General features: G+C 41.0%; 1 protein-coding gene across 1 annotated transcript in view; it reads right to left on the reverse strand.

The window, feature by feature from the left end:
* CFAP61 (cilia and flagella associated protein 61) overlaps window positions 1–14,383 on the reverse strand; it is a 119,631-nt gene that overhangs the window by 20,044 nt on the left and 85,204 nt on the right. Inside the window, exons 22-24 of the mRNA XM_074864088.1 lie at window positions 10,865–11,192; window positions 10,266–10,357; window positions 6,902–7,107 (exon numbers count right to left, since the gene is read on the reverse strand). Coding sequence (XP_074720189.1) covers window positions 6,902–7,107; window positions 10,266–10,357; window positions 10,865–11,192 — 626 coding nt within the window. The remainder of the gene's footprint in view (window positions 1–6,901; window positions 7,108–10,265; window positions 10,358–10,864; window positions 11,193–14,383) is intronic.

Raw genomic sequence — 14,383 nt, forward strand, 5'->3', positions numbered from 1 at the left:
CAGTATTACAAAATCCCAAGTAGAAAACCACTCACACCTAATTTGATAAATAAGCTACTTAAGTATTTTAGAAACTAGTGGGTCAGATTTTTATGCATTATGTTAGTAGATATGGTTTTCATTAATGCCAAATGAAGCCTACATGAAACACTTCTATCTCATATTAAAGGCATGATGCCAGTGAGCGTCCATTTGGTTGCCAAGTATCAGGAGACCCCTCTAATTATCTGTTTTGTACTTAAGATGCAGCAGAGGGAGATTCCATCGCTCTGTGGACACGTTCCATAACTTGGCAACTGCTTTACAGTTGCCTTCATCTCAGGAGAATACAAAAGGGTGTAACTGGCTGGTTACATTCCTCCTTTGTGAAGCAGTATGGAGCACTGATGAGCAGTAACAAATCTATAAGCTTAAAAATAAAAAATATTTCAGAGCTCTCTCCCCAGGTCCCTCTTTATCTGCTGCTACGGCAATGGAAAGAATTTGAAGGCTTTCAAGCGAGCACTGGAAACCTCTGAGGGAATGGAAGGAGTGTGGCACAGGGGACACTTCATATGAAACCTACTGGAATTTGCTTTCTTTTTCCTTCAAGAGAAGTCTTCCCTGTTGGAAAAAGCCTCACTCTTGGGTGCTCAAATTCCAGTTGAGCTGGAGCATTTCTGAGATGCAACCTTATGGGAAATGAATAAAAATTGCAGAAACTCTTTCCTAAAGTGGATTCCAAATCTAGGGAGTAATGCTGTTAAATTTCCAGGTGACATCAAAGGTTTGTATACAAAATCCTCGGCTTTAGGATACTGTGTCTTTGATTCCTATGGTTTTGCCTGCCCTGACGTCAGACAACTGCGACATAAGACCTCTCTGCTCAGGAATGTAATGGCTGAAAGCCCAGGGGTGAGTACACCTACCGTGGTGGCATTAGGCTGATGGAAGTGTGGCCATTACTGATGGTAATGGTGCCTTTTTCTTGTAGCACAATGACAAATGAGGATGAGACTTTTCTTGGTCAGTAAATATTGCCTGTCCAAGGCCCTGACAATTTGCCCAGTAGGCCTTGGCATCCTATAAAACATTCAGAGGGATGAAGTGCATCCTACTGGGGTGCAGTCAGAAGAGACAGCTGTCTGACTGGATGTGGTCATCTTCTGGCTTAACAGCCTATTTCCTCAGCTGTTGTTTGCATAGGTAGAAACAAAAACATTGGCTCTTGAATTTGTGTTTAGCTAAGTAATGAACTGAGCCCACTCAGACGCTACTCTGAATTAAGCTGGAGTACCTAACACCTATGAGAACCTGGCTCAAATATGGCTGCAGAAGCTTAACTATAGGCAATTACTTTTGAAAAAGACTAATATCTGTTGTTATCACATTAATATCTATGTCACTGGGATCACAGCTAAGGCAGCTAGGCATTCTGAGGAGCATTTATTTTAACTGTGCAGTTGTAGACTTGCACCAAGACCACCTTTAAAAATGTCCACAGTACCTGTCTGCTAAAGGAGGAGAAAGGAGAAGAAACTTTAAAACTCTTTAGTTCCATCAGATACAGCGTTGGCTGGTTTAACTATAACAGCTAAAAGCATTATTTCCCTGAAGAAAACTTTAATTCAAAAGCATTTGAGGCTTCCAGTGAGCTGTGAAAACACTAATACGGAGGAGGGATATCTAGCTCACTAAAAGCTTACACTCCCAAGCAGGCTAGTGCATTTTGTAGCCAACTGACTGTGGCAATAGAGTCAGATGATTTTATGCTGGCTATTTTGATTACTGCTTTCTAGGCTGATAAATTCATGAACTTAAAAGTCTTAAAGGGCAGCAGTCTGAATACACATAATCAGTTTTAATGTGACTGGGGGCATCGGACTGCTGGTCCTGCAAATCTAGGGGCTGAGGGGCTTCCTTCCCTGGCACAGAACAAGGCTGGGAGAGCAGCCACTAGTGGACCCCTCTGACCTGCACCAGGGATGGGGCGATGTATGCCCACCACCCTGCCTAGCTTCCTCCACAAAGTACATTCACTGTAGGGGGAAGGGAGGAGGTGAGAGAGGTGATTTCAATCTTCCATTTCGCTGTGGGTCAAGTCCTACAGCTTTTAGTCATGTGGAGATCTCATACTGAGATCCATGGAACTTTTCTCTCAACAAAAGGAAATGTTATTTATCTCATTATTACCATTAGCTGCAGTTTCACACGCACAACCGGAAGGGGTTACTTCTTCAAGTTAGCTGAATCTTGAGGGCCTGTTGTTAATGTTAATTTGAAAATGGGACTGGCACATTATGGTCAGGAAATCCGGTATCATGGGGTTAACTTTCAGCCCTTAGACCGAACGCAAATCAGTGAGGAAATTCATTGCTAGGTGCAGTCTCTAATTATTTAAAAGATAATTTGCATGCTACACAGAAATAAATTAGCTCCCAGGTGACAGCTGTTCCACTGTGTCCATTCCTGGAACTAGATGCCATGCTGAGAAATCTAAATGCAGACCAAAAGATTAAAACATTGTACTTTCTTGCCTTATAGGAAGGCCCTCCCCAAAATAGAGGCATAAAGAAGGAAGGAGGGGAATGAACCCTGGTTTCAAACCAGCAAGTTTAGAAGCTTAATTAACAAACCACAACATTTTCACAGTCTACATTTTCCTTCCACTAAGGGCACTTCACATCTTGCTAGAAGATACTGCAAGTGGATGTAAGTGTAATGTGTAGTAGTTTAAAAGGATTTCTTTTCAAAGTCAAAGAGAGAAATTTAGTCCTAACATCAGGTTTGCATTCACACAGTCATGTGAGATCATTATAGACCACGTGAACACCACCCAAAACAGTTTTTCTTCTTTTTATCACACACAGAGAAATCAACGAATGCATTTTCATATTCCTTACCAAAAGAAGACCAGACACCACTTTTTTATCTACATAAAAGCCTCAGGACAATCTTCATCTCAGAAGAGATGCTAAAACATTTTTCAATCTCATGGTTTTCTAATAGATAATCTCCTCACGGCTAGGTTTTAACATTGTATATTGTGTGTATATATATATGTAGATTGTATAGAACATTGTATTATGTGGATGTATATGTATTGTATATATGATATGATATTATATTATATATTACGAGACTACATTCTATTGCCAGCCTTTTTCCACTGCTCTACCTCCTCCTCAAAGAAGCCATTTCCTGTGCCAGTTTGCTTTGTGCTAGGACCGCTATGTGGAGATTACAGGCAGATTGCTTCCTCCTCTCACTGTCTCTTCCTTCTCTCACTAGTACTTTCATTCAGCCTTGGCTGACTGCAAAGTGCTTTCCCTTTACGGCAGTGGGTTACTCTTGTCTCCCACCTGTTAAACTAGCTAGAGAATGTATCCTCCTCATAGTACAGACATTTGGAACAGAAATACTAAGACTGATATGAATGGAAATGTGTGTGTGTGTGTGTGTGTGTGAGAGTGTGTGAAAGCACCAGAAGAAACAAGTGAGCAGGGATTAAAGAACAGCATATGTTAATTGCTACAGAGCAACATGTGATTTCATTCAAATGACCAAATACAAGAAGAGAAGGAACAAACCTATCTAAAGATAAGGTATAAAGAAGATGAAAAATGGGACTGGAGGCAATCAAATAACCAGATAAGAAAAACCTGGCAACTGTAATTCAGGAATTTTGCCACGGGCTAATGAGAGGTGAGATAAAATAATGAGGCAAAAGGTCCCAAACAACATCGACATCTAATGGCTGTAAAAGACAAGTCCAAAACTAGTTCATCATCACTAATTAAGAAAAGCTCAAGAGATGTGACGAGGACCTGATCAGTGGCATCCCTCTGTGTGGCACACTAGTGATCCTGGCCAGACCCCCCAGACACGCAGGTCGTGGGGCCTGTGAGTGTGTGGCTGCGAGAGAACCCTGACCTTGCACAGCTTCAGGTTCCAGTGAGCAAAGACCAGTTCAGATACAAGCAGTCTTGTGGGATCTGATGACTATCCCCAGTGAGTGTATATGCTGCCATCAGATAAAGCTGCACTTCTTACTCTCATCATGTTGACTGGCCTGTCTCATCCTATTAACAGATCATCACTGGGATCTTCATCTCTCCAGAGATTTTTTAAATCTCTGTGGATGTTCAGAACTTGATCTTGTAATCCCCTGATCAGCTTATGCACTGTGTGGGGATCCTATCACGATCATGAGAGCAAGGAAGGCTAATACACTCTTCATTTCTCTCACGAAGAAATAAGCTGTCCTTTCACAAAATTAACGTCTCATCTCTCCAAAATCTGTGTGCATAGCTATCAAGAGTGCAGGTAAGTGCAGCTGCACTGAGGTCCCTGGGCTGGGCTACATGCCCAACATGCATCAACAGAGAGAAAGGGAACAAATGCTGCTTTTTTCAAGATCAGGAAAATACTGCTACCTGTGTTGCAGGCAGAGATCCCAAGGCAAGATGTTTTATTCTTCCAGATTTTGATATTGGTGTGAAACTTACTAGTATATATAACAACTGACACTGTAACCCCATCTGGGCAAACAACAAAGGTGTAAGTGTCTGGCAACATTTGTGGTTCACAGAAAAGATTAGGTCACCACTGCATTTGCATTTGCACCGTGAAAAAGACTGATGATACCTTGCCACAACCTGAATATTGAGTTTGTTCCAGTGCTCAAAATGTATTAGCTGACCAGCATCAGCTGTGACAAGGAAAGAAAATTACCTGCCGTCTTAGCCCACATCTCATACAATTGTGTCATCCTCCTTCAGTTTCTACTTAACACCTATTGACAATATACTGTTTATGTGAACTTTACATTTGCTGTGCACCATTCCTGTCTTGTAAAACAAACCCAACATTTTCTATAAATCAAAATCAATCCCTGTAGCAGCAATAATTCACAAGTTTCACGCTCCTCTCAGCAGAGGCATACAAAGGTCTCCTGAAGTGCAATTTGTAAAGAAGCGTTTTTGTCCAAGAAACTTTTAAGCCTCACAGTTGAAGTCCGGGTTCATCCTGTCTTTCAGTACAAGATGAGAATAAAAAAATGAGGAGCCGGACTCTGTACTATTTACAATGAGGAGAGAGTGCAGGAAGAGGACTGCAAAACGCATCAGAAGAATTGAGAGAACTGCACATCCAGTCCCGGTGAAGCCCTGAGTCCTTTTCAGGGGAGTTCACCCTTTGAGATGGCAGCTGATACCACTGTTCTCAAAATAGAGCATACAAACCAATCTTTTGTCACTAACTGAAGGGCTTGGCTGGATCCCCCCTCCTCCTCAATTTCAGCAGACATTCTCATTTCTCTGTCCTTAGCAGTGTACAATGCCTTATACATATTTCTCTGAAGCTTTTTGACACTGAACCAGCAGAAGTGCAAAAGCTGCAGAAAGAGGTACAGGAATTCAGAGGCTCTTAAGACCCTGTCTCAAGGTATCAGGTGCTTCTTTCCTAGAGATTTTTTTGCATCATTATTTAATGCAAAGTTTCTTTTGGACCACAAGCACATCCTTTACAGCAAACTTTTACAAACTGTTACCTAGATAACATTCTTTAATCTGAAAATTTTGCTACCATTTATGCCTTTCTTCAAATCAGTTATAAATATAACAAAATCAGACCTGGAGACTTTTAAGGCACCACTATCAGCTTTGTGTCATGATAAGCATTTACCATTTGTTCCTGTGCTTAGCTTTCTGTCTCTAAACCAGCTTATGTAATGCGGTACTTCACTTCTCTATTGGTGACAATTTAGGTTCCCAAGCCACCACTTGTGAGGGATTTTCTAAAATGAAAATCAAAATAAAATGTATTGGCAAGTTCTTCTTTACCTCCTGTTTCAATTACATGCTCAAAGAATTCTACCCCATGAATGAACTCAAGGCTGGGGTTTTTTTTGTTTTGGTTTGCTTTTTTAAATCAAGTCTGACCTCAAACGCCCTTCTTTTCACTGAGGTATAAAGAATAAAACCAGTTTGAGTTTTCAGGCCAGGTAATATTTGTAAGATATGAAATTCTGGAGAAGCAGCAGAAGATTAAAGATATGGTAGGTCTCATTTTTTCAGATACTCCTCTCTCCATAATAGCTTCCTTAATTAAGTTTGCATTTCCAAAAGCAATGAAAAATTCTCTCAGAGGAGACGGCACATATTTCTTGGCTAGAAATAGGCAGGCTCATTAGTCTCTCCCACCACTTGAGAGACTTGCCTTGGAACACCTTGTCCCCAGGACTGCCCTGCGCTTGCTTGGGCAGGGGGGAGCACCTCAGAAAATCTGCAAGACCTGTTTCATTGCTGCAGAGTGCTGTGGTGGGAGAAGTCCTGCAAGTTGGATGGGGTACCTCCAGTAAATATGCTGAGTCCTGACACAGGCTCCAGCTATAAAATCAAGTTAAAATAACTCCCTTACACGAGAACACAGTCTAGAGGATAAACTTTATGGTTTGTTTTATCACCAGATAAACAGGCAAATTGAGCCATGATTCATTTAAATTATCCCTAATAACCTTTGGCTTAAAAGTTTGATTCAAAGTGACAGAAATGCTGACTTTTAAAAGTGACTTCTGAATATGAATCTTCCAATAAAAAAGGATTGTTCAGGTTCAGCTTAATGAGTTAAGCCTACCGTTTATTCTAAGCAAAAGTTATAAAGATACTGATATGCTCTTTCAGATGGAAGATGGTCAAGTAAATCACTGCTCCTTCTCTAAATAAATCTCAGACACACAGCTCTTTCCAGGAAGCTCTTCAGAGCTTGCGTTACCACTGATAATTTTGTCAAATAATGGAAAACATTTTTAAAAATCTGTCTTTTGTTGTAAGGGAAAACAGCCAGACGATAAACTGTAATGAAATAAAACTAAAATTCTGCCAGAATGTAGATTTTATGCACAATGTTGAGTTTATCTTACCTGTAAAGATCTGTAATCTGCCCTTCATTCCAGCGATAATAAAGATCATTAAGAAGACGCTCATGCTGTCCATACAAGCAAATGTAGTTAGAGACAGGAAAGGGTTCCTTTGAGAAGCAGGTGATGCTATCTACCATACTATATTTGTTGATATGCATCCTGAAATAATTCCCAAGTCTTGCCTCTCCAGTTATAATCTCCATCCCCTGGAACAGAAAATGTAAGGAAAGATGTGGAGATGGAACGAACACCTGACTTGGCATATGTACAGGATCAGCTTGGGTTTCCTAGCTGGTATGTACCTTTTTTTTTCATCAAGAATACCCATTCCTGGTAACATGGCTTATACAACAAGGCACTTTGCTATGGTTTGGACACAAAAATTTTCCATGTGGTTTAGACCTTGATTAACTGCACACAAAACCGTGCAGCATACGACTGTGTGCACAGCACGGGCTTTGGCTGCCCAATCCTGAGTGCCATTTCAGACACCTGAGGGTATCTGGGCCATCTGAACTGCGCTGGCAGTTATGACACAGGATCCATGGGAGACCTGTGACCTCCTGGAGCAGCAGCTGGAAGTCAGGAGGGATGCCCTGGGGCATCCCAAGCAACACTAGATGCTTCTGTTTAGGCAACTGAATTGAACTCTATTCATCCTAATTTATTATACAGAGTCCATATTATTGCATACACATGGCATATCATAATTTACTAGAGGACACCATCCTGATGAGTGAAGAACACACTGGTATATTTTTCTCTCCAGATTTATAACTATACATATATATTTTTATATATGGATATACAAACAGTATATGTGCAGAGTCCAAATTTATGGCACATCGTAGAAGCCGTATGATTATAGGCAGAGGGTTGATACTACCACATTAATCGGTTACAAGCAAACTTCAATGTTGCAACTCAAAGATTTATCACATATCAATTAAGCATTTTCGGCTTTGTGTAGAAGTTTTCCAGGAGTCAGAGGTGTGATGGGTTGGAACAGCCTTACAACAAGAAATACCAAGAAGGACCCTGTTCAGTTCTGAAAGAAACTTTTAAATTTTATAAATATCACTATGTACTCCTGCAACTGCAGGAGCCTGGGCTTGATCTCTTAGGACATATCCTTTCAGGGTATGTTCTAGACTTTTAAATGGTGATTATTGCCTTTAAAAAAATATATATGCATATACTTACATTACACATAGGCAGATGTATATGTGTGTGTATATATACACACAAACACATATATATGTATGATTTAGAATTGCTCTCAGTGACTCCCTCTTGCTAATTTGAACAGGGGCTGCCAAGGGTTGCTAACACCAACTCCACTATCAATAAAGGAATAATAATGTTGGATGTTGATGCTCAAACTGTAGCATTTAGTTTCAGCTAGTTCAATCAATCACTTAAAAGACAAATATGTAAAAATTTGTTTCAAACCTCACATTGCAGTGGGATGATCAAATAGCTTGAAGCTATTTTTTAAAGCTGTATTCATGTTCCAGTTTTATATATTTCTGAAACCTGTTGCTAGGCTACAGTAACCTTTGTTACTTCCACATCTCTCGGCTAATACATTTCACTGGCCTCTCTTACTTCTTTCTTAGGAAATTCTTTTAGGATTTACATGAAGTTTCTGGAGTGGCTTTAAAGATGTTCCCTTTTCAGACAGCAGGTAATCAAAGCTGCAGCAAAATAATTCTAATGATGTTCTAGCAATTTGGAGTGACAAAACCAATTTTTCTCTCCCTGATAGTCCTTTCTGCTTCCCAGTACGTGCTGCTGTAGACAGCTCATCCTGGATCTACAAATCTGGAAAACAAGGTGAGCCATTCCTTCCACCAAAGCATGGATTCCTTTTTTTAAAAAAAATAATTTCTTTCTATGGATCATTGCTGTCTGAGTTTTAAAAGCAGCACTGAAGTAGTCTTTTAAAAGCCACTCTTTACATCGACTACAAGAATGGGTTTGATGCAAAAATCCCTGAGGAAAAAGGTATTATCTGTATGAAACAGAAGCTTGCCCAGCTGGATGGTCCTCTCTGGCTTTAAAATGCAGGAATCTAGTCCTTCTCTTGTTTCACAAGTCAGGTTCTCCACTAAGAGAAGCGCCTCCACGCTTGTATCATGGGACAGTCTCCTATGTAGCCCAACTGCGTGAAGTGCTTCCCTCCTTGCTGTTCAAAGATGACTCTCATGGTTGCAGCACTAGCTATTTCTAGCAAAGAAGAATGGAGCATCCCTTCCAGAATATATTCTTTTCCTACTAGTCTAGAAATCAACTGAATTTCACTGATAGACTGCGAAGTTTTATCATCTGTATGCATTTATAGCACCTTACTGCAGGGTGGAAAGAGGTTAAGTGCTAAGGCTGAAAGCATATTTTAGTGAAATCTAGCTAATACAATCCTATGGCCTCTTTATAGGAATTGTGCATCTTTTTAGAAAGCCAAATATCAGAAAGTATGGAAACAAACATTTAAGAGGTTCAGTTAGTTATGTAACTCATACTTGTTCACCAGCTGTACCTGATTTATATGATGCACCCAGGTTCAGCTGACTGGATTTGTTCTTATGCAAATCTGATGGCAAATACCACCACTACCTTGATGTGCTGTGTATTAAATACGTGCTAGGAACTTGGAAAGCAACATATTCCATATGACTAAGAAAATGACTTGTCTCTCTCTACAGAATCAAGCAAAAAGAAAGCCATTCTGAAAAAAGAGAGTACTGCAGAAAAGCCAACACAATAACCTCCCAACCTGTGCTGAAGCAAATGGCTCAGGAACCAGGTACGATGCTGAACCACCAACTCTGGAAAAAAAGAGTCAAGGAGTTGAGCTGTAGTGCCCCACTAGGGAGCTATTTGAAACCAAAGTGCTACAAATAGTAATGCAGAGTTCAGGGCATTAGGACTTGAGAAGTATTTCCTGCCTTCAAGGACCAAAACCCCCTTCAGTTTCCATTGATTTCACAGAATCACAGAATCATCTAAGTTGGAAAGGACCTTGAAGATCATCTAGTCCAACCGTTATTAAGAACTGCAGTAAAAAAGTTAATCAGATAATCTTATCTATATGTATTTCACATTTACAATATGACAGTGAATTTACATTAAAATAAATATTTTCAAATAATCAGAGATACGTTTTTATGTGGTTTGTTCCATTCCAGTTTACTGGTAAGTCCCAGCTCTGGAAGGTCCCTACTAAATACATACCTAAAGCCACGCTTACTCAAGATATTTTTTTAAGATGCATGGTACTAATGCACATACCTGTGCTATCCTAAATAAGAACATCTTTCCAAATGAAGAATGAAACAAAGAAAAGTGAAATAATGTAACTTACATGATCACACAGAGCGAGTTCTAAGTCCAAGTGGATGGGGATTTCTGGTTTGGAAATACACAAGTAATTATAACCTCCAGGAAAAACACCTCCTGCCATAAATGAAAGTATGAGATTTATTAAATCATAAACAAAGAAGAAAATAAAGTATGTATTTGTTCTTCTCCCATAATCTTTTGTTGTTGTTCTTTACTAAATGGCTCTAAAACGAAAACAAGGGACTTGTTTTGTTTTGGTGGACTTCATGTTATAAACTTTTTTTGGGTACTCTTATACATGCTGGTGCAGTAGCCACACATTGAAAGTTCTGATTATAGTTTTATTGATCTTGAACTTGGAATAAAGACACTGAGTTTCACTGGAAACACTCCATATTTACTGCAATATTAACTGAAAGCACAACTTGGTCCGTTATTAGCAAAAATATACAGCATGAGCTTTTACTGCAACTCACCTCTCTCCACTGACTATAATAAGGAGCTTTGAGGACTTCACTGCCATTAGAAGGCACCTTAGGTGAGGCAAACCTACCTTTATTATATAACAGCAAAACCACCAAAGAGGGTATGAAAGTATGACAGAAATCCATTTTGACATACCTTTAATTTTACACCCTTTGTACATGGGGATGAGTCTGTCTGTGCCTTCTGGTGGCTTAGAAAAGGGCTTAGAGGTTGGATCGAAGATATTCAGCATAGATGCAGCAAGCTCAAAGCCAATCTCTTTTGAACTGAAGTTGCTGTGTGTCCATTCATCTACATAATATCTCCTGGAGTATTTTGTTAAAGGACCTGCAGCCCTGATACTGACATCATTAGTGCAGAATTTGGTATCGATCACAAGTCTTCCATCAAAAACAAGGCAAGCATCATTAATTGCCTTAAAGGTTTCATAATCCACTGTCCTGTAGGCAAAGCTAAAAAATGCCTAAAAAAGAGAGATGTAAATTATATATTAGTTACTGGCTAATTTTATAAATCAAAATGTATGCTTTGTTCTGAATGTTATTTATTTTAAAAAACAAGAACATGAAATAAAGTATGATTTTACATACACAGACAAATCCTTCTGATTCAGTATTTACAGCTACTAAAATTAAAACAAAGACAGTAGAGAGGGGAATTACTAGACTCATCTACTTCTGGTTATTAGATAGGATTTATTTTAAAAACTCCAATATTAACAATGTCAAATAGCCTGAGTGATAGCCTGAGTGGATGTGCATATTTTCTGTGTTAGTATGAGCATGTGAAATAGACTTGAACTCTTTATGAAGTTGGTTTTCTTCTTTCAAATGTTCAAGCCAAACTGAAACCCTAAGTAATAGAAAAGTACAATGTAATTTGCAGTTTAGCAGGATAACTGTATATTACAAATATTTTTCCAACTGTTGTGCTTAACTGTTTACCAACAGACTATGCTACCATGGCTACCAGCACAGGGATATTCAATGAAAGAGAAAGATAGGAAATTAAAATTGTTCAGAGGAAATGTCATCCTCAAACTAGAGCAGCAGAATTTAAGTCAGTGAAAGCTGTGGAGGCCAAGGAGTTTGTGAGAGGTACAAAAGGACTGAATACTTACATGAAAATGAAAGCATTCAGATTTATTATACTTGATAGTGACATAGATTTTGAAAAGCATATCCAAACTTTGTCAGGAATGAAACATATCTCTAACTATTCCAGATCTGGATAATATTTGTTTTAGGAGGCAGACTAATCTGTACCTCCTTCGTGCTTGGGACTACTGCGCCTGCAGCGGCTGGAGCTGGCCGCTCTCGGAGACAGGGCACAGGTCTCGATGGACAGCAGATCCATCTAGATCGTCCAGGTCAGCCCAGAGGAGGCTGTGTCCATAAGTAAAGTACTTGGTGCATTTGGCAGTTGGTTACTGAATCTGGTGATGAGCACAGCAGATACCATTCACTATGTTTTGCTTTGTGGGACTGAAAGAAGATGTGACTTTCATTCTGTGAAAACACTGCCTGTGCTGTCTTACTCCTCCTTATAGAACCAGCGCTGAGGTAGGGATTTATCTTGGGACCAGCATCTACTGAAGCCACAAGCTCATCTTCCCCACAGAAAAATTTCAAGGGTGCTGAACGAAAATCACCCTAAATCCTTAAATTCCTCCTCTAAGTCTCAAAGAAAAAAGCTAGCGATAATTCCCTTCTTTTGTCTTCTTGTGGCACCTGCATAGTCCCTCTCCTGGGACGTGAAACAGATCAGACCTCATCTCCCCAAAACAGAAACGGAGGCAGCACCACCGCCACAAGCACTACAAAGCAGGCGGTGCTGGAAGCAGCCACCGATGCGTCCTGTGCATTCGGCATCGGTGTGGAACAGATGTGCACACAGCACGTCATGAAAAATGTGCTGGATGCCTGAAGAGCCTCTTTGAAATCCAGCGCAGCGCGAGAGCGAGGACTGCAGGGTCCCGCCACAGCCCTTGCCTTTTGTCTGCACGCTCCGCACACTCCGCACATTGATTAGCAGAGAGGAGCTTTTGACTCGATTTAGAATCACACGCATCTGACATTTCTCTTGATGTGTCTTATCTGGTTTTCTACATTGTCTAAAAGTAACTTTAAAGATGCAAAAGCCCATCTGAAATCTGGAGCCAAAAATGTGCTCGCTAAGGACAAAAGAGCCCATTCAGATGAAGCTGAGGAGAGAGGCACTGGGGAAGGTAGAACCTGCATCACCTGAAGGCGTCTCAGTTCTGAAACACAAAAAATGAGGAGCAGGTAAGAGAGACTGGGTCACTCCAGCTTGGAACAGGGTGGGCACGGGCACAGGCACAGAACAGTCCTTGCCCCAGGCCCTCACCTCCCTCAGAGCACTGCAGACAGCAGAAGTGGGAGAAGCTACAGCTACAAGCAGCATCTTCGCAGCTGTCTCTTACAAAGGATAAACTGAAAGCTGGCAGAACAAAGGTTCCAAAAATAGTGTAAAACATGAGTGTACACTGGACATCAAGAGTTAAAAGTAGTAAGAAAGACGAGGTTGAGAGAGGTGTTAAACAAGATCATGGCCTGTAAAGGGTACAGATGAAGACTGACCATCTCATTGCTACAACATAGTTTGTGAGGCTTCAGAGCCTTTAAAAAGAGCTTTCCCCTTCATCAGTGCCCTCAGCTTTTAAAATGATTAGATGACAAGTTGAATGTTGCTGCCCATCATCAAGAACTATTACTGTACAGGCTGAGGAAAGGGTGAAAAATTATCAGATGAGCATGTGCTATTTTTCTGCCTTCATCTTGAACAGCCCAAGACATAACTATCAGGGCAAACCAGCATCAGTAATATGTCCTTCCTTTAGTGTCAGCCCCAGGGAGGACATGACTGTGACCTGGGTAAAGGTATTACCCAATTACACCACCAAAGAGCTTTCCTGTGGACTAAGGGCAAGTGTCAGCAGCTCATGACCAGATGGATGAGCCAGCTAGAAGAAAAGGCATGGGAGAGGGAAGCAAAGAACTGGTAATTTTAGCAACACTGGTACAACAGAGATGCGGCAGCAGAGGAGCCAGAGCCTCTGGGACTGTTTGCATATAAAACAAGTAATGAACTATGTACAGTTATGGGAGTTCTAACCATCTAGTAGATCCAAAATCAGGGAAATTCTGCCCGCGAGGGCAAGGAGACCACACAGCCCCACATCCTGCCGGCTGACAGGCAGGACGGTGTCACCGGAGGAGAGGGGAGGGGACGGCTGCAACCTCCAGGCTGGGAGCCATCTGTCAGCCCGGGAGGGGAGGGAGGGACGCTGCCGCTTTAGGGAAAGAGGAGATTTTCTCCCGTTGTTTTTATCCTGCAGGACTCAACAAATTAAGCCCCCAAGAACTGCCAATCAACAGTTGATATTGGCTCAAATCCCAAAAGGCCGAGAGCTGCTGCAGTGCCGATTCCTGCACAGCCTGCTCCCTTGTGAATGCAGCTGCCTTCCTGGCAGAGGCTACTCTCCAGAGCCCTGTCCTCTGCTGAGCCCAGCCTCCCAGGCAGCTAAAAGCAGATACAGGAGCCTTGCAAGACAGCTGAACCCGTTTTGGAGAATATAAAGCCCCTGACATCACAAGTAATTGCATGGCTCTTATCTTAAAGGCTGGGTAAGAG

The sequence above is a fragment of the Strix uralensis genome, chromosome 3, assembly GCF_047716275.1.
Source record: "Strix uralensis isolate ZFMK-TIS-50842 chromosome 3, bStrUra1, whole genome shotgun sequence".
NCBI lineage: Eukaryota > Metazoa > Chordata > Aves > Strigiformes > Strigidae > Strix > Strix uralensis.